The 25,668-nt window shown below is 44.3% G+C and overlaps 1 protein-coding gene across 7 annotated transcripts in view; it reads left to right on the top strand.

The window, feature by feature from the left end:
- The first annotated feature begins 2,265 nt into the window (after positions 1 to 2,265).
- Positions 2,266 to 25,668, top strand: part of USP32 (ubiquitin specific peptidase 32) — a 339,894-nt gene continuing 316,491 nt past the window's right edge. For 4 of the 7 annotated variants that reach the window (XM_070735366.1, XM_070735364.1, XM_070735363.1 and 1 more), the window contains exon 1: positions 2,388 to 2,537. In XM_070735366.1, coding sequence (XP_070591467.1) covers positions 2,480 to 2,537 — 58 coding nt within the window. In that variant the 5' untranslated portion in view covers positions 2,388 to 2,479. Of the gene's footprint in view, positions 2,538 to 25,668 lie in introns of all 7 variants that reach the window. The other 3 variants (XM_070735365.1, XM_070735361.1, XM_070735360.1) reach the window with 1 other exon arrangement.

Raw genomic sequence — 25,668 nt, 5'->3', positions numbered from 1 at the left:
CTTTTCACTAGACTTGGCATAGTGAATCCCAGCAATCATTCTTTAGACAGACCCAATTCCTACAACCACTCTTTGTGTGTTTTAACTTTCAGTCCCCTAATTAATTCATTTATAAAATGGCAATCTATCAAGATAATAAAAAGACCAGTGACTTATGATAGATGACATATTTTAATTTTTTGGATGGACTGATTACACGCCGTCCCATTGTTGTCAACTCTTGTGAATCACACAGGTAGAACAGTTACAATATTTAGAATACAGATGCTAAGATGTTACAGCTGCATTCTTCAGACTTGATTATTTTAAGAAATGGAGGTTTTAACTCCCAGAATTACGGATCTTCTGGAAGTTGAAGTTCACATAGTTTCAAGTTACGGAAACACTGATGTAGAGAGTGATCGAGTTGCCATTAGTTCTAGTACAAAAATATCTTCAAAGGGGAATCTTTGGGTACTCTCTATCCTCTATTGAAGCAATGGACAGAAACTAATCAACGAGAGAAGCAACTAAGGAGAAATTTCCTAAAAGTGAGGATCAGAATCAGCTGGAAGTGACCTTGGAGGTCTTCTAGTCCAACCCCCTGTTCATGCAGGAGATACTGTTTCAGTCATGTGACTGTCCAGTCTCTTTTTAAAAACCTCCATTGATGAAGTCTCTATGATTTCTGGTGGCAAGCTGTTCCACTGGTTAACTGCCTTCATTGTTTGTAACAATTGCCATAATCTGACTTCCCCTTTTGACTTTGCTTGTCGGAAGGTTGTAAAAGGGAATCACATGACCCCAGGACACTGCAACTGTCATAAATATGAGGCACCCCAATTTTTTATCATGTGACCATTGGGCAAGCTTCAACAGTCATGCTACTTTTTTTTCAGCACCGTCATAATTTCGAATGGTCACTAAATGAACTGATAAGTCAAGGACTACAAGGGGCTGGGCAGCATAGGTCAAATAAACAAATAATAGATTAGAATAGAATAGAATTTTATTGGCCAAGTGTGATTGAACACACAAATATTGGTGCATATACTCTCTTATAATTGAATAAACAAATAAATAAATGTACATATGTATAGATACAGCTCTCTTACACAATGACTGTTATCATTGGTTGATGTCCCTGTATAAATTTGGCAGAGGCCACAAAGAATATACAGTGCTCAAAAAAATAAAGGGAACACTTAAGCAACACAATATAACTCCAAGTAAATCAAACTTCTTTGAAATCAGTGTCTACTAAGGAAGCAACATTGATTGACAGTCAATTTCACACACTGTTGTGCATATTCAACTTTGTACAGAACTAAGTATTCAATGAGAATATTTCATTCATTCAGATCTAGGATGTGTTCTTTGAGTGTTCCCTTTATTTTTTTGAGCAGTGAATTTATTTCTGAAAAGCTCTGGGAAATTCAGAGGTAAATTCCCAGTCTTCTAGAAACTAATTCATGCCATTTATTACATCCACCACCTGTCAGAAATGGCGTAGGCAGGGTCTCCTGCTTTGTGGGGGGGGGGTTGGACTAGATGACCTTCAAGGTCCCTTACAATTCTTGTTATTCTGTATTCTACCTTGTACATTATGTTTTTTTTAATTTATTTATTCTTTGTCCAATATACAATACATATAGAAGAGAGTAGGCATTAAGTAATATATATAAAGATAGAAGGAAAAAGAGGATATACGGTATATGATATAAGAGATAAGGAGAGAATATATATGATATATGTATACAGTATATATATATATATATATGTATGTAGATTGTTCTGAGTTCGGGTTTTGCCCCGTGTAATATTTTGAGTGTCTATGCGACGTTTCGGTGAAATCACATTCACCATCATCTGGCTGAAGTTTTAAGCTTCGTGCTGCTGTAAATATGTATATGTATATAGATAGATAGATAGATAGATAGATATGTATGTTTATGCTGCCCAATCAGAGAAGTTGAAAAAAAGGAATGGAGAAAAGATTTCCACCACCAGTTCTTAAAAATAATAAAAAGAACAACGGAACACATTCCCTATTTTAGATTTAAAAACAACAACAACGAGGGGGGACACGAATAAGAAATTCGCCTCAGCGAATCTATACTGACGCATGCGCATCGCCCACCTGACGAGGTCGACCTCGCACCGGAAGTGAGGGCTGGCCGAACGCCTCTCGTTCTCCACAGCTTGAGGGAGAGGGGGGAGGGGCGGACGAGTGACCCCGCCAGGGGGCGGGGCCGAGCTTTGAAAGAAGAGGAGGGGTCAGTTAATTGGCGACGTCACGTGATTCGGAATGGAGGTGGCGGCAGCAGCTGAGGCGAACATCTTCCTCAGGAGTCGGCGGGGGCGGCGCTGCTGTTGCGACGGCCGCGGCTGCTGCTAGTCCAGGGGAACCGGCGGCCGCGACGGCGGCAGCCGCCTGAGGCGACCGACTGTTGCGGGGCACGGGCGGCGGCGGCGTCCGCCATGGACTGAGGAGACCGCGATGGGCAACAAGGAGTCGCGCATCGGCTTCCTCACCTACGACGAGGCCCTGCGGAGGGGTGAGTGGGGAGAGCTGGCCGCCGAGGAGGCGGGTATGCAAAACGAACGTTCGGAGCTCCCTGATTGGCTTGGGCGGCGGGCATGCTAATTAATATGTAAATAAGAAAGAGAGAGTCGGAGGGGCGCCGGGTTGGCAGGGAGCAGCGACCTCTCCGTGTGGGCGGGGCTAAGCTAAGGAGGCATGCGAAAAGGGGGAGGGGCTTAGGGGAGTGAAGGGCTGCCTTCTCGCCCTCTGGGAGAATAGAGCGCAGCTCCCATCATCCACAGCTCCCATCATCCACAGCTCCCATCATCCGCGGCCACCCTGCTGGGTGGTTAACATGGCAGAGTGGCAGATGAGATGATGGGAGGTGGAGATTTAACCTTTTTGGAGCCCATCAGGTGGGGAGGGAGAGGGCTGGGTAGCAATGGAGATGGAGAGGGGGCTGGGGAGGGTGGGATGACTCTGGGGCAGCCGTGGGGAAGGACTCTGCGCCGGCCAAGGCAGCATTGCTGGAGTGCTTGGCATCTCCTGATGTGGAATATTTTATTTATTTATTTACTTTGTCAAAACATGTGCAAGATAGCAGGTATTGGTATAAACATAAACATAAACATAAGCAAAGTGGGTATAAATAAATTTGGACACAAATGTCATTGAAACGGATGTCCAAGTGCTGCCTCTATGTTGGTTGAGGCAGGCAGGGTTCCCTTGGGTCCCATTTGTTGGGGGTCAAGGGAAAGGGAGTGTTTTGCCTTCCCTTTTGGCTCAAGATCCCCATATACAATTGGTGGGCCATTGTGTGACACAGAATGCTGGACTCGATGGGCTTTGGCCCGATTCAGTATGGCTCTTCTTATGTTCTTATGACAGTAGGACAGGGATGGTTGGCACAGTGGTGCTCTTATGCACGCCCTTTGCAGACCTCTTAGGAATGGGGTGAGGTCGACAATGTACAGTCTAAGGGTAAAATTTTGGGGGGTTAGGGATGAAAGCCCAGAGTCAGGTAGTGAATTCCAGGCATTGACCACTCTGTTGCTAAAGTCGTATTTTCTGCAGTCGAGATGGGTGTGTGGGGTTGACCTGTGATCTTCAGTGGATGTTGGGGGTAGGTGGGTGGGTACCATCACTGTTCTGCAAGAGAGAATGTTCTGGATGGGGTTCTGTTTGGAGCTGCTTCAAAAGTTGGACATTTTCAGCCATGGTTGTTCCAAAAGGCAGCTTGACGGGGTTTGTTTCCCTTGAAAATATTTCCCTTATCATCCAAGGAGCTTCTTCAGTTCATTCTTCAGAAGCTTCTGGGATGAGAAGCGAAACATTTTTCAAGGAGGGGAGGGGGAAAAAAAGCAGTTTGCCTTTTGGGACATATTTACAGAAAGGTTAACAACGCACCACCCTGTTGGCTATAGGGGGTCCAGGATTAAGGTTGTTACAGTGCCGAGGCTGTTGTGGGGTTGGGCGGAGCTGCCGATCTTCATGTTTTTATGGGGTGAGGGAGTGACAATAGATGTTGATTAGGTCTTGGAATGAAGCCCGCATGGCCGAGAAGAGACTATGATTGATGACATCTTGGGAAATGGAGGGTTTATTGCTCAGATGAGTACCGAGATAAAATACTTGCATAGATACATGAAAGGGCTAGATATTCATATATATGTGTGTGTGTGTGTGTGTGTGTTAATTACTCATAGGCTTGGTGTATTGGAGAGTATAGAACAGATCTTGCTGTGATTACAGCCATTGCCGTATGGTAAGGTCCCTTGGAGGAAAATCTCATTAATCTGGTATTTGCTGATTTGTTTTATTGGTGGTTATAATTGGTTGCTTGTTAATGGTGTTGTTAGCTACTGGGTAATGGAATATTGACCTAATAAAAAGTACTTAAAAGCACAGAAAATAACCTACGGTGCCTTATAACAGGCCATTATAAGAGCGGCGTAACCTTAAGAACTAGCTGTTCAGTGTTCTTGTTTCCTCTTTTCTTCCCTACTTGTTTTCCTTGTGTCTTATCTCCTTATACGCCACGAGCCAAGCCTGCGGGCACAGACTATCTCATTCTGTTTATCTCTCAGCCCCTCTGGAAGCCGGTTTCCAACCCTGGGGATAGAAGTGCTTTCAATACGTCCCTCAAAGCGATGCAGGGATGATCTGTGGGGGTTCCCAAGGCTCAAAGTGTGGCAGCGGTAGTGGTCTGCAGGTCCTTGAGATGATAAATGATGGTTGAGCTTGTAAGACAGGAGGAGTGGAATGCATTGGAGGGGATCTTGGAGGTCTTCTGGCTCGGGAGTCTCCAACCTTGCCAAGTTTAAGACTTGTGGACTTCAACTCCCAGAATTCCAAAGCTGGCTGAGGAACTCTGGGAGTTGAAGTCCACAAGTTTTAAAGTTGCCAAGGTTGGAGACCCCTGTTTTAGTCCAGGGTCGGGGTTTCAGGGCCTGGCTCAAAGGAAGAGAAATGTCCTTTCCTCCAGCGAGTGCTTTTCAAAACAAAATATCCAAGAGGTAACCTGAGGTTAGAACAGGGAGAATGGTGGATTTCATTCAGGGGCCCCATGCCAAATCATTCCAGTCACAGAGACACAATGAGTGAATCGACTCACAGCTGACATCCTGGCTGCCAATGAGAGCAAACACGCCGCCTCCATCTTGGCTCAGTTGGGTGGCTGTTGTTTCACTCCAGGATGGCGCGTTCCAGCTTCCCAGCCATAGCAGTTATTTAGCAGCTGGAGAAGAACAGGCTAATTCTGCTTTAGGGGAAGCTGGGGGGCATTGCATCAAAAGCAGAAGCCCGATGGGGATGAAGTTCCTGGAAGCAGGGGGATGTGGCAGGAAGGTGAGATGAAGCGGATGTAGTACAACAGGCCACCAGTTAGCAATGGACGAACTGGGGGATATTGTTGAACGGAGATGGGGATAAATGTATGTGCAGAAAAAAAGGGGTGAGTGAGAAAAGGACGTTGAGAAAGAGAGAATGGAGCATTGTTGAAACATGACCAGATTATCTCAGGGACCGCCTTCTGCTGCACGAATCCCAGCAACCAGTTAGCTCCCACAGAGTGGGTCTTCTCCGGGTCCCGTCAACTAAACAATGTCGCTTGGCGGGACCCAGAGGAAGAGCCTTCTCTGTGGCGGCCCCGGCCCTCTGGAACCAACTCCCCCCAGAGATTAGAATTGCCCCCACCCTCCTTGCCTTTCGAAAGCTGCTTAAAACCCACCTCTGCCGCCAGGCATGGGAAACTGAGATACTCTTTCCCCCTAGGCCTTTACAATTTTATGCATGGTATGTCTGTATGTATGTTTGGTTTTATAATAAGGGTTTTAACTGTTTTAATATTGGATTTTTATATGCTGTTTTTATTACTGTTGTTAGCCGCCTTGAGTCTAGGGAGAGGGGCGGCATACAAATCCAATAAATAAATAAATAAATGACTAGAGGTTTATCATAACTGTAACTGAATTCTGGAGCCATAGCTCATTGGGGTGAGGGAGTGTGACAAAGCCCCATTGAAAATTGCCGTTGGGTTGCCCCCTTGCAGGCACCAGCATCTGAAGCGGTTCAGTCTTGTGTTTTTATTTATCAAACAAACATACAGCCACCCAACTCACACTTAGGTGACTCCAAATGATTTACAGCCTGGCTGGAAAATTCTGGGAGTTGAAGTCCACAAGTCTTAAAGTGGCCAAGCTTGAAGACCTGCTTTAAAGTGTTTCTGCCATGGAGCAACTCAGGTCCGTATGAAGTGTCTTTCTGTACTTAACAACACTATTGATTGATTGATTGATTGGATTTGTATGCCGCCCCTCTCCGCAGACTCGGGGCGGCTAACAACAGTAATAAAAACAGCATATAACAATCCAATATTAAAACAGTTAAAAACCCTTATTATAAAACCAAACATACATACAGACATACCATGCATAAAATTGTAAAGGCTTAGAGGGAAAGAGTATCTCAGTTCCCCCATGCCTGGCAGCAGAGGTGGGTTTTAAGAAGCTTACGAAAGGCAAGGAGAGTGGGGGCAATTCTAATCTCTGGGGGGAGTTGGTTCCAGAGGGTCGGGGCCGCCCCGGAGAAGGCTCTTCCCCTGGGTCCCGCCAAGCGACATTGTTTAGTTGACGGGACCCAGAGAAGACCCACTGTGTGGGACCTAACTGGTTGCTGGGATTCGTGCACTATGATGGACCAGTTTGTGCCTTAAGATGGCACCTTGATCTTTCTGGAAGTCCCTGGTCATTGAAGAGCAAATAGCTTCAAACTTTTGGACTGAAACATTATGGTGTTAGTAATGGGCCTTATGGATTTTCCATGAGCTGTGATGTTAGAGGCTGGTGGTAAACTCCGCCCCATTTTGCTGTAAACTTTTCATCCACCGATTTATGCTGCCAGAATGTGACCTGGGTGGAGTACGCATGCCAGGCCTTAGCAAAGCTTTTCTTTCCAAATAAACATTCTAGGCCACTGGTTCCAATCATTTGGTGGTGCAAATCTTCGAATTAAAGCACCATCCATGGATGGCTACCTAATCTCTCGGAATGTGAAGGGAAGCTGTCAACTCTCTGGGTCAGTTCACTGTGAAAAAAAAAATATAAAGTTCAATTGGAATCTGACTTTCTGTGACTTATTTCAGGTTTGGTAACCTGCATTATGAAACCAAGGAAGTCCGAGGCAGCTTCTGTATAATATCTTTTGAGCAATTTGGAGAGAGCTAACCTATCCCTTCTCAGTTTTCTCAAATCAAAGTATAGTCAGGGCCTTCAATGTCTGTTTCTCCGTCTCTGTCTGTCTACCATGTTTTATATTTTTTTGAACCCTGAAATAAGCACTTGGCCTTATTGCCATGCACTCAAAAGCTTGATTGGGCTTATCAGGGGAGGTCTTATTTGGGGGGAAACATTATCTATCTATCTATCTATCTATCTATCTATCTATCTATCTATCTATCTATCTATCTCTCTATCCTATCTATCTATCTATCTATCTATCCGATCTATCATCTATCTATCTATCTATCTATCTATCTATCTATCTATCTATCTATCTACCTACCTACCTACCTATCATCTATCTATCTATCTATCTATCTATCTATCCATCCATCTATCTATCTTATCTATTTATCTATCTATCTATCATCTATCTATCTATCTAATCTATCTATCTATCTATCTATCTATCTATCTATCTATCTACCTACCTATCATCTATCTATCTATCTATCTATCTATCCATCCATCTATCTATCTTATCTATTTATCTATCTATCTATCATCTATCTATCTATCTATCTATCTATCTAATCTATCATCTATCTATCTATCTATCTAATCTGTCATCTATCTATCTATCTATCCTATCATCTATCTATCTATCCTATCTATCATCTATCTATCATCTATCTATCATCTATCTATCTACCTACCTACCTACCTACCTACCTATCTACCTATCTATCATTGACTGACTGACTGACCGACTGACTAGCTAATGAGTAAGTAATATGCCAACCATCTTGGCTAGAAGCAATTCTAGGTGGCTTACGATCAATAAAAAGCAAGATAAACAGTGAGCATTCCTGGTAAGACTAAAAGATGATTTAAAATTGACAGTGGTTTTTGTTGTTGTTGTGTTGAGCTAGTTTTGTTTATACTTGCTCGCCTTTGTCAAGCCTACTGCAGTTTGTCTGAACATTTCAGTTTAGTGCCAAGAACTGGATGCAATATTTAAAATGATCTTTAACACAAATTGCAACCGTTGCTTTCAATAATTCGAGACCTTATATTTCTCTGGTGTCTGCATCTCTTTTTGCAGCCATGTTGCTGACTCATCCTCAATTTGTAGTCCAACTAATAGTCCAAGATCCTTTCACAAGCATTATTGTCAAGGAGCTATCCTCTATTTTTTTAGCTTTGCCTTTGAGGTGTATGTCTGTATGTATGCGTATGTCCATCCTTTACCCAGATTTTCTGTCTTCTGTGCAGCCATACTGGCTTTTTCTGCCATCTTTCATTTTTTTAAGTACAGTATTTGAAATCGTGCTTGTATGATGTGAGCTGCGTTCTTTTGCCTGTTGCTTTCTCAGGCATATCATAGCTGCTTGCTTCTCTATCTGTATGAGTCTTCGGATAGGGGCGGCATACAAATCTAATTTATTATTATTATTATATCTCAGGGACCGCCTTCTGCTGCACGAATCCCAGCAACCAGTTAGCTCCCACAGAGTGGGTCTTCTCTGGGTCCCGTCAACTAAACAATGTCGCTTGGCGGGACCCAGGGGAAGAGCCTTCTCTGTGGTGGCCCCGGCCCTCTGGAACCAACTCCCCCCGGAGATTAGTATTGCCCCCACCCTCCTTGCCTTTCGTAAGCTTCTTAAAACCCACCTCTGCTGCCAGGCATGGGGGAACTGAGATACTCTTTCCCTCTAAGCCTTTACAATTTTATGCATGGTATGTCTGTATGTATGTTTGGTTTTATAATAAGGGTTTTTAACTGTTTTAATATTGGATTGTTATATGCTGTTTTTATTACTGTTGTTAGCCGCCCCGAGTCTACGGAGAGGAGCGGCATACAAATCCAATAGATAGATAGATAGATAGATAGATAGATAGATAGATAGATAGATAGATAGATAGATAGATAGATAGATAGAATGAATAAAATCATTATCTGAGATGAAGCTGTCTGCCTAGGACCTTGGGGGTGAGAAGCAACTGCCATGTTAATAATTTCAACTTATGTTTGAATCTCTTCTGGTCCTTTTCAAAACTCCTTCATGACTCCAGGAGTTGTAATCTCAGTACATCTGGAAGATGCTGGGTTGGAGAATGCTAGAGCAATATATAGTTCATTGAAATATAATTTGCGATGGTTTGAATCATTTTTGTGGTTGCTAATTGCTTCCAAGTTTTTCTTCCCGAAATATAAATACACACGTGGCTGTGCCAGATTTGAGCAACATTCCTGAATGAATATTTGTTGCAATTAAAAGTTTGGAGCTGAACTTCAGCTTCCCTATGTTGAAATCCAGCCCGGTTCCAATTATGAAACATATCTCTTGTTTTTTTAATAAGAGGAACCAAGATGTCATAATGTTTATTGGCAGAAGGTTCACAGGCAGGACTACAGGAGAAGGATGCGATTATTCAATGAAAAGGAAGAGGAAGGGGGGGGGGGGGAAGTACTAAAATGGTAATTTTCTTAAACTTTTCACTAGCTAGTCTCCTGGGGCAAGGGAGACCAATTTCTAGCCAACTAAAACAGCAGAGCTTTTCAGATGTTGATGATGTGCTCTTTGTCTGTGTGGATCACAAGTGTCTCTCCAGTGTGTCTGAAATCAACTTATTCTTTTGTTGTTTTATTTACAAACCAGACGTAGTTGGCTGCAATTATTTCAAATTGAAATGTTTTTATATTGATTCATGCTTGTTTTTTGTTGTGAGCCGCCCTGAGTCCCTCCAGCAGTGAATGTGAACCTTTTTTTTCTCGGGTGTAGAAAGACTGTGCACGTATGCTATCGCACATGCGTAAGTGCCCACACCCATAATTCAGTGCCTGGGGAGGGAGAAAACAGATTCCCCTACCTCCTGGAGGCATAGAAATGGCCTGTTTCCCAACTTCTGGTGGGCCCAGTAGGCTCTTGTTTCGCCCTCCCCAGGTTCCAAAGACTTCCCTGGAGCCAGGGGAGGGTAAAAATGCCCCCCATCCCCCTGGAGGCTCTCTGGAAGCCAAACATGCCCTCACAGAGCCTCTGTGTGAGCCAAAAACCAGCTGGACGGCACACACATGCACGTTGTAGCTGAGTTAGACCAACGGCTTGTGTGCCAGCAGATATGGCTCCACGTGCCACCTGTGGCATCCGTGCCATAGGTTTGCCATCACTGCCCTAGGGAGTTGGACGGCATAGAAATATAATTAAAACAATTCGTTTAAAGCTTGGAGTTAATGTTTGAACTAGTGCAGTGGTTCCCAAACGTTTTCAGTCCACTGCCCCCTTGGTGCTACAAATTCATCCACAGTGCCCCACCCCCATCCCCTGCAGGTGGGCATGGCTTGGTGGTCAGGTGAACCGAGTGGGCTTGGCCAACATGTAAAATGTGGTGAAATTCACTTAAAAACGCTCTTGTTTAACAACCAAAATTTTGGGCCCCATTGTGGTCATAATTTCTTTCTTTCTTTCTTTCTTTCTTTCTTTCTTTCTTTCCTTCCTTCCTTCCTTCCTTCCCTTCCCTTCCTTTCCCTTCCTTCCCTTCCTTCCCTTCCCTTCCTTCCTACCTTCCCTTCCTTCCTCCCTCTCTCCTTCCTTCTTTCTTTCTCTTCCTACCTTCCAACCATCTTTCTTTCTTTCTGTCTTCTGTCGGACCCCTGAGGCCAGTGGAGCTCCGTTCCTGCACACCCCAAAGCTTCCTGGCCTGCACTGGTGGGGCCTTTGATGAGTAGGGAAAAAGGTCTCCGAGCCTCACCAGGAAGGTAAGCTGTGCGCTGGCCAGGCCCATGCACTCCTGCTCACCCCTCGCTCCAGCCGTCTCCCAGGAAGTTTGTAGGAAGTGGCAGTGGCTGGCAGTGAGTGGAGCTGGACAGGACGGAGCCACTGGTGCAGCAATGCCCAGCAAGGAAGGCCGGGTGGGGAGGCATGGCCGATTGTCTTGTTCACGGCGCTGTGGGGCAATTGGGCTGGAAGAAGCGCGGTTGACCGGGGCCAGGGAAGCGCAGCCTTTTGAGCCGTCTCTTGGCTTGCTCTCCATCCTGGAGGGCCGTGTACCACCCCCCACCAATCCTCCATACAAACCACCTGCCCCATTTCTGCAAAAGCAGAAGCCTGGAAGAAAAAGGCTACCTTCCATGCATGCCTCCTCTGTTCAGCTCCGCGGGACTTGGGGCTCTGAAGCAGCCCACTGGCTTCCGACTCATAGAAACATAGAAGACTGACGGCAGAAAAAGACCTCATGGTCCATCTAGTCTGCCCTTATACTATTTTTTGTATTGTATCTTAGGATGGATATGTATGTTTATCCCAGGCATGTTTGAATTCAGTTACTGTGGATTTACCAACCACGTCTTCTGGAAGTTTGTTCCAAGGATCTACTACTCTTTCAGTAAAATAATATTTTTTCATGTTGCTTTTGATCTTTCCCCCAACTAACGTCAGATTGTGCCCCCTTGTTCTTGTGTTCACTTTCCTATTAAAAACACTTCCCTCCTGAACCTTATTTAGCCCTTTGACATATTTAAATGTTTCGATCATGTGCTGCGGGCCGAGTTCCCAGAGTGGCGCTGACGATCGGCTGGGCTGATCCGCAAGGAGAGAAGGCAGGGGGCCAGGTGAAAAGCCAGTGGGATGCTTTGGAGCCCCAAGTGCCTCGGAGCCAGCAGAGGTGGAAGGCGGCCTTTTCTGCAGCATCCCCCTCCCCTCTTTGGATTGCGCCCCTGAAAAGGGGGGCTCTGTGAAGTAGACCCAGAGACAGGGTTTGGAGCAATCGGTACTTTTATTCAGCTCAGAGAACAAGTGACAGCTCAGCAAGGTAAAGTGACAATTCAGCGAGTACCGACTGACTCTGGCTGGAGAAACCGCTCCTTTTATATATTTGCGGTTCCCGCCAAAGCCAGAGCCGGCCGCGTCTGAGCCAATCAGGAGCGACTTCCTGCTTGGGCTCAGACAGCGCCGAAAGAGGAACAAACTATTTACAGAGTTACAAGGTAGCCATTACAGGATACAACACCCCTCCCCTCATAGTTGGACACATCCATCAAGAAAGCCATGTGACAAAGTCGTCCAATCGGTGGGGCCTCCGAGGAGCTCGCGCTGACCTGCGCAGTTCAATTTCTCCTTCGCCACCGACTGTGGAGGATGGCTCGCCGCTGTTCTCCCGGTGTTGTGGACTTGGCCTGGCGGGCCCAACGAAGGCTTCGGAGGACGAGGATGGTTCGGCGTCGCTGGATGGTTCCCCCTGGCCCGATAAGTCTCTTTGCGTGTCTCTTATTTCGGGCAATGTACTAAAGTCTGTTGAAGGGGGAGAGTCCATGTCAGCGGTTTGTGGCAATTGATTTTCTGTTCGCTTCCGAATGTGGTCTATGTGTCGTTTCCACAAACGACCATCCTCTAGTTTAACAACATAGGTCTTAGGTGCATTTTGCTTAACAATAATTCCCTTCATCCAGTTTACATTTCCATCAAAACTTTTTACATATACATTTTGTCCCAAATACATTTCTCTTTCAGGTTTTGTACACATTTGGTTATTATTAACACAGAACCTTGGGTTTAACCTGTCTAGAGGTGACCTCAATTTCCTTCCCATCAATAACTCTGCAGGGCTTACATGTGTGTGCGAGTTAGGGGTAATGTGTTGGGTGAGTAAGAATTGGTCCAAGTTCTGTTGCACATCCCCAGGGCCTGATCTGCGCAATGCCTCCTTTGCCACCCGTACGTAACGTTCTGCCAATCCGTTAGCCCAGGGCGAATAAGGCGAGATGAGGGCATGCCTGACCCCTAGGCCATCTAGGAACAATTCGAATTGCCTGGCTGTTAGCTGTGGCCCATTGTCAGACACTAAGAGATCCGGGCAACCATGGGATGCAAACAGTCTGCTCAATACCTTGATAGTGGCACTTGTGGTTATGTTGTTCATTGCTATTATTTCCAACCATTTTGAGAAAGCATCAACCACTATCAAAAAATACTGAGACCCCACTGGGCCAGCAAAATCAATGTGGATTCTAGACCAAGGACCAGCAGGCTGTTCCCACTCAGCCGGAGTTGTTTTGGGGGGACTGGGTCGTGACTCTTGGCACGGATCACACTTTGAAACCCAATTTTCAATATCAGCATCTAGCCCTGGCCACCATAAATGCCCCCTTGCCAGGCTCTTCATCCTGACAATCCCAGGATGACCCACATGTAACATTTTGAGTACCTTTCCCCTTAGGCTTTTGGGAATGATCACTCTATCCCCCCACAGTAAACAACCTTTCACATACGATAATTCAAGTCTTTTGTTTTTAAAATCACACAATTCAGTTTTCACAACATCATTTTGCCATCCCTTTAGAACACAGTTCACCACTTGTTTAAGGATTTGATCTTGCTGCGTGTGTGCAGCTACCTCTTTTGCTGTGGTTAGTGGGTTTTCCTCGAGTTCTATCATTAACACATCTGTGGAAGGAACAGGGTCTTCCACTAAGTCTGCTATGGGGCATCTGCTTAGGCCGTCTGCATGATTGATTTCCTTCCCCCCCTTGTGGGTGAGCTCATACTGATACCCTGAGAGGAAAAGAGCCCATCTGATTAGTCTTGGAGACATGAAAGGTGGAGTGGGCTTGTTGGGGGCTAGCAGGCCTAGTAAGGGTTTGTGGTCCGTGACTAGCTCAAAGCTTCTTCCAAAAATGTAATTGTGAAACTTCTTTACCCCTGCCACTAATGCTAGAGCCTCCTTGTCTAACTGGCTATAATTCCTTTCTGTGCTGGTCATGGTTCTAGAAAAAAATGCTATTGGGGCCTCTGTCTTATTAGGTAGAACGTGAGCTAGGACTCCTCCTATGCCGTACGGCGAAGCGTCGCACGTGAGCCTAATGGGTAGTGAAGCACTATATTGGACTACTACACTTTTAGAGGTTAATAAATTTTTTATTTGAGAAAAAGCTTCACGTTCAGTTTTCCCCCATGTCCAGCGGGCTTCCTTCTGGAGTAAACGATGGAGAGGCTCTGCTACTGTTGCCTTCTGCTTTAAAAAAACGGAATAAAAATTAAGGAGGCCCAAAAATGCCTGCAACTCATTCTTATCTCGTGGCTCTGGGGCTTCTCTAATTGCTCTCAGCTTCTCTGTTGTGGGGTGGATACCTTCCTTATCTATTTTATATCCTAGGAATTCTATACTGTTGGTTCCCCAGACACATTTATCAGGCTTGATTCTTAAACCTTTGTCCTGTAACCTCTTAAGTACTTCCCTTATTCTTTTGTTTACTTGTTCCTGGTTTTCCCCTGCAATTAAGATGTCATCAAAGTATGGAATGGCCCCATTTACCCCTGACAATAGGCGTTCCATGATGCTCTGGAATATTCCTGGGGCTATGCTTACCCCAAACTGTAACCTCGTGCATTTGAAAGCCCCCCTGTGCGTTACAATTGTTTGAGCGTTTGCTGTTTGTTCATCGACCGGAAGTTGCTGGTAAGCTTGCGCCAGGTCGATCTTTGCGAACCTTTTCCCCTCCCCCAGGGAGTGTAGCAGTTGTTGCACAACCGGGATGGGGTAGGGGTGGTGTTGGAGTGCCTTGTTTAGGGTTGATTTGTAATCAGCGCAGACTCTTAAGGAGCCATCTGGCTTCAGAGGGGTAACTATGGGAGTTTCCCATGGCCCCTGCTCCACAGGGACCAAAATACCTTGGCTAATGAGTTTGTCCAGCTGTATATCTAGTTTGGGGAGGAGCGGCAGGGGGACCCTGCGAGGTTTTAGTCTGATCGGTGGGACCTTGGGGTCAATAGAGAAAGATATAGGGGGCCCCTTATACAATCCCAGTGTGGGGCTGAACACTTCAGGGAACTCTTTCACAAAGTTAGGCATATCATAACAGTTTACATTACACACACCCGAAATTTCGATCCCCAGTGGTTCCATCCATGCTAAACCCAGAAGAGAGTGCTTGGCCCCTGTTACAATAAGCATGGGAAGGGTACATTTAACATTCTTGAATGCGATAGGTACATTTGCTGTTCCCAAGACCGAGATTACTCCCCCCTGAAAGTCTCTAATCACCAAAGAGGTTTGATTTAGGTCAGCCTTAGATACATTAGGCATATACAGTTTAAATTTTTCCCAGGGCATGATGGTATATCTAGAGCCCGTATCCAGCTCCATTGAGCAAGGTTGGTTATTGAGTAACAGTGATATAACAATTTTAGCCCCCTTTTTGGTTGCCGTGTTATTCACGGAAAATTGAGAGTTACCTCTATAGTAGTCGCGGTTAGCGGTTGAGTAGTTCCTTTGACCCGCGTTGCGGAATGGTCTCCTTTCTCGCGCTTGGGGGGTCTGGTTTTGAGGTCGCTGGTATTGCGGTGTGGCAAATGTGTCCTCTGGCGCTGTTGCTCTGCATGCGATGGCGATGTGGCCTCTCCGGTTGCAACGGCGGCATGTAGCGTCTCGGAAGGGGCATCGATGGCGCTGGTGATTTCCCCGGCAGCCCGCGCAGGGGGCTGGGTGAGTAGCTCTCAGGTGTCTCGGCTGGTCTTGCACCAGGAGGCAGTTGTCTCCGCTGGAACTTTGTTGGCTGGGGTTGTCTGTTTCCACGGCGCTGGGAGACGCGGAGTCGATTTTCGCAATGATTTCTCGCCTTCCGTGCTCTTTCAATTCTCTCGCCGCCGCGTCGGCTGCTTCTGCGGTTTGCGCCAGTTTAATTACGGTTTGTAGAGTCGGCTCTTCTTCGATGAGGAGTTTATTTCTCACCGTGTTGTTTTTCATGCCGAAAACGAGGGCGTCGGTGAGGCGAGCTTCCGGGTCTTTAAACTTGCATTGAGCAAGTACCGTTCGCAGCCGCGTTGTAAACTGGCTGATCGACTCGGTTTCCCTCTGAACCATCATGTGGAATTGGTGCCGAAATACCATGGCTGGTTTGGTCGGCTTGAAGTGGCTCGCCAGTTTTTGTTGTAGGACGTCCCACGCTGTGGCTCTTGCTTGTTCTGGTTCGGTGAGAGTTTGGGCTAGTCTGCGGATTTCTGCGCCGCAGTAGTTAAGGAAAATAGCCCGTCTGCGATCGGCTTCGGCGTCCTGCATTCCCGCCGCCTCGAGGAAGATCTCGAAGGTGGCCATGTACTCGTCCCATGTCGATTTCTCGGGATCGAAGAGTTCCGGAGCCTGACCGATCTGGATTTTGTCCATGTTGCACGCGAAGTTTCTTCCGTCCGTTCGTCGCCAGTGAAGTAGACCCAGAGACAGGGTTTGGAGCAATCGGTACTTTTATTCAGCTCAGAGAACAAGTGACAGCTCAGCAAGGTAAAGTGACAATTCAGCGAGTACCGACTGACTCTGGCTGGAGAAACCGCTCCTTTTATATATTTGCGGTTCCCGCCAAAGCCAGAGCCGGCCGCGTCTGAGCCAATCAGGAGCGACTTCCTGCTTGGGCTCAGACAGCGCCGAAAGAGGAACAAACTATTTACAGAGTTACAAGGTAGCCATTACAGGATACAACACTCTGCCTTTGCAGAAACGGGGTACGCGCATGTGGAGCAGCCCCAGGACATTAACTTGCCCGTTCACCACCTCTCTCAGCGTCTGCATTTCCACCAAGAGCTGCCCCCCACCCACCCTCAAGCCGGGCCGGGCTGGGCTGGACGCTGTCTTCAGAAGGTAAGCGGCTGGGGGGGGCGCTGCTGAGAAGGCCATGTGGAAGGCTGCCAAGCATGACACGGCTGTGGAGAAGGGAGTTTGTATCTATCTATCTATCTATCTATCTATCTATCTATCTATCTATCTATCTATCTATCTATCTATCATTCGCTCCTTCGTTTGTTTATTTGTTTGTTTGTTTGTTCATTCAACTTCTATGCCGCCCAATCCCAAAGGACTCAGGGAGGCTTACAAAATAATATGATACAATACAAAAGATACGAGCAATAAAAGAAGTCGAATATAATCTCTAAAACTAACCTCGTGATAAAACCCATTTATATAAACAGAGTGGGCTGTTACCTCCCTTCCTAGCTGCCCCAATGTGCTTTCCTGCCCTCCACGTGGCGTCTTAGCGCCCCCTACTGCCCTTTGTGCCTCTTAATGCCCCCCCCCCCCCAGCCATCTCACTGCCTCCCTGGGTGCAGTACCACCCACTTTGGGAACCACTGGTCTAGTGGTTAAGGCACCGGTCTAGAAGCCAGGATGTGAGTTCTAGTCCCACTTTAGGCATGAAAGACAGCTGGGTGACTTTGGACCAGTCCCTCTTAATCCCCTCAACCCACCTCACAGGGAAAAATAGGGAAGACGGAGGCCTAGAATTGTGTGTTCAGCACCTTGAATATTTACACAAATCATAAAAATAAATGAATAAATTAGGATGATGGATGGATATATATGTGCTTGTCTGGCTATATGTGTTTTGTGCCAATGATTTCCAAGTGAACGGTGTCCACCCATTCAGGTTTAAGCTATTGTAAATATTCCTGTCCACATTCATTCCTCAGTTATGTGGGCTGTGGCTGCAGCCTAACCCACTGGCTTTAATCATCCTTTTCAAAGAGGCTTCCCTCCCCTTCTGAATTGCTCTTCTCTGAAAAGAGCAGTAAGGTGCTTTTTACAGATGGGAGCCTGGCCGAAACGTGCTCGCTTAGCCAGTTAAATCATTCTTCTGAGTACAAAAAGAAGTGATGAAAACACCCACTTCTGCTGTGTTGCCTTGTGCTCTGTAGGTGAGGTGGCAGGTCTACATTGCAGCGAAATAAAACCGTGGTTTTGCGTAATGTACCCTGGTGGAAATCTCCTTCCAAAGGTTATATGTCTGGGGGAGCTTTCTCTTTTTAGAGCAACCCTCTTCCCCAAAATCAAATTGCAACGGCTCTTGGGTGGAAGAGACTTTTATTTATTTATTATTTATTATTTTATTTATTTATTGGATTTGTATGCCGCCCCTCTCCGGAGACATGGGGCGGCTAACAGCAATAACAAGACAGTGTACAATAATAATCCAATACTAAAAACGATTAAAAACCCATTAATATAAAAACCAAACATACATACAGACATACCATGCATAAAATTGTAAAGGCCTAGGGGGAATGAGTATCTCAATTCCCCCATGCCTGGCGGCAGAGGTGGGTTTTAAGTAGCTTACGAAAGGCAAGGAGGGTGGGGGCAATTCTAATTTCTAGGAGTAGTTGGTTCCAGAGGGCCGGGGCCGCCACAGAGAAGGCTCTTCCCCTGGGTCCCGCCAAGCGGCATTGTTTAGTTGACGGGACCCGGAGGAGACCCACTCTGTGGGACCTAACTGGTCGCTGGGATTCGTGCAGCAGAAGGCGGTCCCTGAGATAATCTGGTCCGGTGCCAAGAAGGGATTTATAGGTCATAATCAATACTTTGAATTGTGACCAGAAACTGATCGGCAACCAATGCAGACTGCGGAGTGTTGGTGTAACATGGGCATATTTGGGAAAGCCCATGATTGCTCTCGCAGCTGCATTCTGCACGACTTCCAGGGTGAGTTGCCATAAGGGAAAATCTCAGCTTGTGAAAAAATAAGCAGTGTTTTCTTTTAGATCCTTTCATTCATTTGTTCATTTTAGGACGGCTGGTTATGCAACTAAGTTTGGTTTGTTTTTAATTTTTAACCATTCAGTCGTATCCGACTCTTTGTGATTTTATAGGCAAGTGCTGTGCGTGCTACCAACGCAGCTTCTTTCAATCGTTGGATGTTCAACTTTGCATCCGATTTGACGTTATCAACCCACCGTCTTCTTTCCTTCCCCTTTCATCACAACAAGTAGAAACAGTTTTAGTCACTTATTTATTTTTTATTATTATTAATCAGATTTGTATGCCGCCCCTCTCCGCAGACTCGGGGGGGCTAACAACAATAAAAAGACAATGTAAACAAATCTAATATTAAAAATAATCTAAAAAGCCCCAATTTAAAGGACCAATCATACATACAAACTTATCACTTTCTCTTAAAATACAATAAATGATTGCTTCTTCCCATAACCCATCTCTTATCTATAGAAGGTAAAGGTAAAAGGTTTCCTTAAAGCCTCGTTTAGTCCTGATTGACAAAAGTCCATTAAAAGTTTCCTGAGATGACAACGCATGTTATTTTAACCTGGGTCAAATACACCAACTTTAGATTACATTACTTTAAGATAATGTTAACATCCAAACATCTTGATTTCTTTCAGGGTGGATAAAAATCGATGGTTTTTTTTAAAAAAAAAAATTAAATCAGATTTTTAAAATTTAAATGAGATGTTTTTTTATTTTTCTCAAAATAAAATGCTTTTGCAGTAAAAATCTATCAAGATAGTTTTCTGTTTAAGATAACATTAATAATTTTGTTTATTCAGCATGAAATGGTTATGTTAGCATGAGGCTGTAGATTCCACAACATTGAGATTCTCGGTAAGTCAACAGCAGGTCAGAGGAGTAGCAGAGATGACAGCTGTTCTTTATAAATTATTATTTAAATCAGGTTGATTTAAATCAAGCCTTTATACTAGTGATTTAAATCATGGCTTAAATCGACTTGAGTTAGATCACATCCAACCTGATTTCTTTTCATTTTTGTCTCTTTGTCCGAGTCTGCGGAGAGGGGCGGCATACAAATCCAATAAATAATAAATAATAATAATAATAATAATAATAATAATAATAATAATAATCTCTCAAAATTCTTCGAAGCTTACAATGTTACCTTTATAAATCCAATATAGGAAGGTTATCTGGGTCACTCTTTAGATTTGTTTTTTGTTTTTTGTCATACTTACCGGTAATTGTTTAAATATTGTATGTTCCATTTAATAATTTAATTATTAAGAAAACAGCCAGTTTTATTTGTGGAACCCGTGTAGCATTTTATTCCATGATGAAATCTACTTGTCTTCTGTACTGGTTCAGAAGTGCAAACGCCACCATTGCATGGGCTTTTTCACCCTTTGTGCATGCACAGAGGTGGATGGGCAGAGCCCCATCCTGCCACCACTACCGGTTCTCCAAACCATGGGAGGCCACCGCTACTGGTATGGCCGCACTGGGCTGAACCGGTAGCATTTCTGTCAGAAATAAGTTCATTTCTGAAGGTAATATCACAATGCAAGTAAATTATTTGTAACCATGGGAGAGGCTGATGTAAGCCATAATCGGCATGTAATCATGGGTTTGCTAATTGTGCTGCAACCTGATTGGCTGTATCCTATATAAGGAGGAACACCCTTGCATGAGAGGGGTTTGTTACAGAGAATGGTTTGATACAGAGTGGTTTGTTATATATAGAGTGGTTTGTAGTTTAGTGGTTAGTGCTTAGTGGTTGCAGTAGTGGATATTGTAAGAGTTATATAATAATAATAATAATAATAATAATAATAATAATAATAATTATTATTATTATTATTATTATTATTATAATTGGATTTGTATATCGCCCCTCTCCGTAGACTCGGGGCGGCTAACAACAGTAATAAAATACATCATATAAATCCAATATTAAAACAACTAAAAAACCCTTATTGTAAAACCAAACATCCCTACAAACAAACATAACATGCATAAATTGTAAAGACCTAGGGGGAAAGAATATCTCAGTTCCCCCATACCTGACGGCAGAGGTGGGTTTTCAGGAGCTTACGAAAGGCAAGGAGGGTGGGGGCAATTCTAATCTCCGGGGGGGGAGTTGGTTCCAGAGGGTCAGGGCCGCCAAAGAGAAGGCTTTTCCCCTGGGCCCCGCCAAACAACATTGTTTTGTTGACGGGACCCGGAGAAGACCCACTCTGTGGGACCTAACCAGTCGCTGGGATTCATGCAGCAGAAGGCGGTCTCGTAGATACCCTGGTCCGGTGCCATGAAGGGCTTTATAGGTAATAGGTATATGAAAGTATTGTATGATAGTTTATTTAGAGAAGCAGTTTGATAAAAAGAAGTAAATATATTTTTACAAGAAAGCCTGCTGTTGTGTTTCATTGCAGACTTCAATTGGGTATAGTGGTTACCTGTGGCTACTTGGTGGGTTAACAAAACTCTATTCTGCCCAACAATTTCACCCCTGCCTTATTCCGTATCATTCTTGTTTATGATTTCAGTTTCATAAAGCCTCAGTTTTGCCTGTTGAAACTTGTTCCTCTTATATAATATCCATGCATATAGGCAGGCACTATTAAAATTAACTTCTGGATCCATTGTTCAAAAACATCCTTCCCTACATCCAGTGTTAAGATATTTTGCTCCAATGGCTGCTAATAAATTTAAGTATTCTTCTCCTTTAATTGTAAACTTCAGTTCCTTTTGGTTCCCTTCTAATGTGCAACCTTCGAATTCCCATCTTATCATTTTTTTAAAAAGAACTGAAAACAAAGGCATTTTCTCATGAAAAGGATTCTTATAATGATGGTCCTTGACTTATGGCCATTTATTGGTTTGGACTTATGATCACCTTGGAAAACTTACTTACTTATTTATTTATCAGATTTGTATGCCGCCCGTCTCCGCAGACTTGGGGCGGCTAACAGCAATAATAATACAATGTAAACAAAACTAATATTTAAGTTAATTTAAAAAACCCCAATTTAAAAACCAATCATACATACTGACATACCATGCATAAATTTTATAAGCCTAGGGGGAGGGAAAATCTCAATTCCCCCATGCCTGACGACAGGTGGGTTTTAAGGAGCTTACGAAAGGCAAGGAGGGTGGGGGCAACTCTGATATCTGGGGGGAGTTGGTTCCAAAGGGTCGGGGCTGCCACAGAGAAGGCTCTTCCCCTGGGTCCCGCCAAATGACACTGTTTAGTTGACGGGACCCGGAGAAGGCCAACTCTGTGGGACCTAACTGGTCGCTGGGATTCGTGCGGCAGAATGCGGTCCCGGAGATATTCTGGTCCGGTGCCATGAAGATGGGAACTGATGGGAAGATGCAGAAAAAACATGCATTTTGATCTATAAAGATACTGCCACCTTTGAGTGAAGCTTGAGATTTCATGAAAATTTGCTTTCTTGGCATAGCATTCCTTTGTTTATCATTTTGACTTTGCAGTTTATCTTACAGGGCTGGATTTTCTGGCAGCCTCCCATTAAAGTACTTACCAGGTGTGACCCTGGGTAGTGATTTAAGAACTATCGAAGTTGGTGAGATGCTGACACACTGTAGGCCATCAGAATTGAGAATGAATGAATGAATTGAGACCAAATTCTTGACTAGATTGATAACAATGCATTTGTATTTATGTATTTATTAGATTTGTATGCCGCCCCTCTCCGAAGACTCGGGGCGGCTCACAACAATAATAGAAACAATATTCCAGAGAAAACAAATCTAATATTAAAAAGCACATAAAACCCTATCATATTTAAAAAAGCAAACAACATATACATACCAAAACATAAATATAAAAAAGCCTGGGGGAAAGGTGTCTCAACTCCCCCATGCCTGGCGGTATAGATGGGTCTTGAGTAATTTACGAAAGACAAGGAGTATGGGGGCAGTTCTAATCTCTGGGGGGAGTTGATTCCAGAGGGCTGGGGTTGCCACAGAGAAGGCTCTTCCCCTGGGGCCTGCCAAACGACATTGTTTGATCAGGGGTATCAAACTCGATTTCATGGTGGGCCACATCATTTATTTATTTATTTATTTATTTCTCCAGCAGACTCAGGGCGGTGTACAAGGTAAAACAAGATACACAATCTTAAAACTCCAGATATTAAAAACCATTCATCCAGATTCATCCAATATCACAGACATACAACAGAGTGTCAAAGTTCAACGGCCCAAGGGTTGAGCAGAGTGCAAACCTTCAACGGTCCAAAACCAAACATCAGGGTTGCGTTTGACCTCAGGGGGTTGCAGTGGGCGTGGCCAGTTTGAAGTCACTCGTGTTGGGGACACCTGTGGTGGCGCAAGCAAAAACAGGCTCCCGAGCTCTCTTTTTTGGGCTGTGACAGCTTCCTGCCAACCGTGCCATGAAAACAGAGCTTGACAGGGTTGTGTGCTCCATTTTTGTTGGCAGAGGCACCACAGGCCGATCCGTTGCTGTTTCCAGGTCGGCCTGGTGGGTCAGATCTAAGAGATTAGGATTGCCCCCACCCTCCTTGCCTTTCGCAAACTCCTTAAAACCCACCTCTGCCGTCAGGCATGGGGGAACTGAAACATCTCCCCCTTGCCCATGTTGTTTTGGTGTTAGATTGATTGTGTGCTTGTTTTTTTAATATTCTGGGGTTGTTTTTTTATGAATTTTTTAGCTTAACATTGTAATTGGATTGGTGGGTATTGGATTTGTTATTATGTACTGTTTTTACTTTGTTGTGAGCCGCCCCGAGTTTGCGGAGAGGGGCGGCATATAAATCCAATAAATCTAATCTAATCTAAGCATCTCAGGTCCTGGATCCGGTCCCTGGGCCTTGAGTTAGATGGACTACAAACAAAGATTTCCGAGTCCTTGAAGAGGGTGGCATATAAACCCAATTAATTAATTAATTAATTAATTCTCTCTATGCTTCTTTTTGGACAGAAATATTCCACAGGACTCTCTTCTGGTTCCTTATTTGTATCAATGATTTGGATGATGGAGTTATGGAGATGACACAACAATTTGGGTGGCATGAATTTGCAGATGACACATAAATAGGAGGGGCAGCTCATACGTCACACGAAAGTGATTCAGAAAGATCCAGGGCAGTCTTAAGGATAGATTGAAAAGCATATGATGGAGTCTGAGAAATGCTGCAAAGTTCTGAATCGGAATAGGAAAAAACCCCCGTAAGGCATGAATATAAGATGGCACAAAGATCTGGCTTGATGGGTTCTGGTGTCCTTGGCAATCTCAAGTGAAACATGAGCTAGACGTAGCACCCAGTTCCTAAAAAGGCCAATGCCATTTTGTGGGACAAAGTCTAGGCCATGAAAAGTAATTGCTCCCCAATGAAGGAGAATATTTGTAGCTCAGGGTTAAAAGGTGGGATCCTTGGCATTCTCTGAGCTTGGTCGCTTCTGTCTATCTGTCTGTCTGTCCGTCCGTCTCTATCTATCTTTCCATCTATCTATCTATCTATCTATCTATCTATCTATCTATCTATCATCTATCTATCATCTATCTATCTATCTATCTATCTATCTATCATCTATCTATCATCTATCTATCTATCTATCTATCTATCTATCTATCTATCTATCATCTATCTATCTATTATCTATCATCTATCTATCATCTATCTATCTATCTATCTATCTATCATCTATCTATCTATCTATTTATCTATCTATCTATCATCTATCTATCTATCTATTTATCTATCTATCTATCATCTATCTATCTATCTATCTATCTATTATCTATCATCTATCTATCTAGTCTGTCTGTTCGTTCTGCCGGGCTCTCTGATAGGAGCCTCCCGAAAATTCAAGGGTACAAATTTCAGACACACACACACACACACACACACACATTTGAAAATTCAAAACAATGTTCTTTATCACAAAATTCAAAATAAACAAAGCACTCTTTTTGTATTGCAAAGAGCACTCTTCCCAAAACAACCGGGTAGTCTGTACAATTTCCCTTAAGCAGTCATTAAGTACTTAGCTAGCAGCTGTGAAGAAACTTCACACCCCTTCTTCTTCCAACGAAGTGAGACACACACACACACACACACACACACACGTTGCTCTGCTTTGGTTTCAAAGGCGTGAAAAACCAACAAAGTCCAGCAACACAAGATTCCTGACGAACTGCAATCAGATATTCTTCCACAACGGCCAAACCCACATGCTGCTATTTATAGCAGCAGCCCTAATTACTGGAGCCCCACCCAAACACAGGTGGCCTCCCTTATTTCCTGTAATATGTTCTTACTTGGTCTGTTCTACGCATAATTCTGCGCTTGCGTGGGTCCAAAACGTCGTCATCCGAATCAAAGGAAGATAAGGGAGATTGACTGCCTGGACTGTGTGCCAAGCCCTCCTCTGCCGAGTCACTCCCATCTTCTTCTTCTTCATCCGAGGAAACTAAACTCTGAACTGATTCTGTCGGCAATAACACATGCCTGTGACATGTTGAATTTTCCCCTGCATCCTCCTCCCCATTCCCTGGGGCAGGAGCTGGGCCAGAGCCAACCACAATACTATCTATCTATCTTCCTTCTATTTCAGATGTTTAATTTAACAGTTAGGTAATAGCATCAGTGCTAGGAGAGAGTAGGGTTTGCTCCACATTTATGCACTTGCACCATCAGTGTTGGTGGGAGGAGTGTTCTTGGTGGTTCCTTGATTAGGCTTGTGATTGATCTTTCAGTTGGTTGATGAAAGTGACATAGGGGAAGGTTTGGTAGGGAAGGTTTGCCTATTTGCCGATGACTCTAAAGTGTGCAATAGGGTTGATATTCCTGGAGGCGTCTGTAATATGGTAAATGATTTAGCTTTACTAGATAAATGGTCAAAGCAATGGAAACTGCAGTTTAATGTTTCCAAATGTAAAATAATGCACTT

The sequence above is a fragment of the Erythrolamprus reginae genome, chromosome 1, assembly GCF_031021105.1.
Source record: "Erythrolamprus reginae isolate rEryReg1 chromosome 1, rEryReg1.hap1, whole genome shotgun sequence".
In the NCBI taxonomy this organism is placed as follows: Eukaryota; Metazoa; Chordata; class Lepidosauria; order Squamata; family Dipsadidae; genus Erythrolamprus; species Erythrolamprus reginae.
Note: the sequence above shows the minus strand (reverse complement) of the source record. Positions and strands in the feature narration are given on the sequence as shown.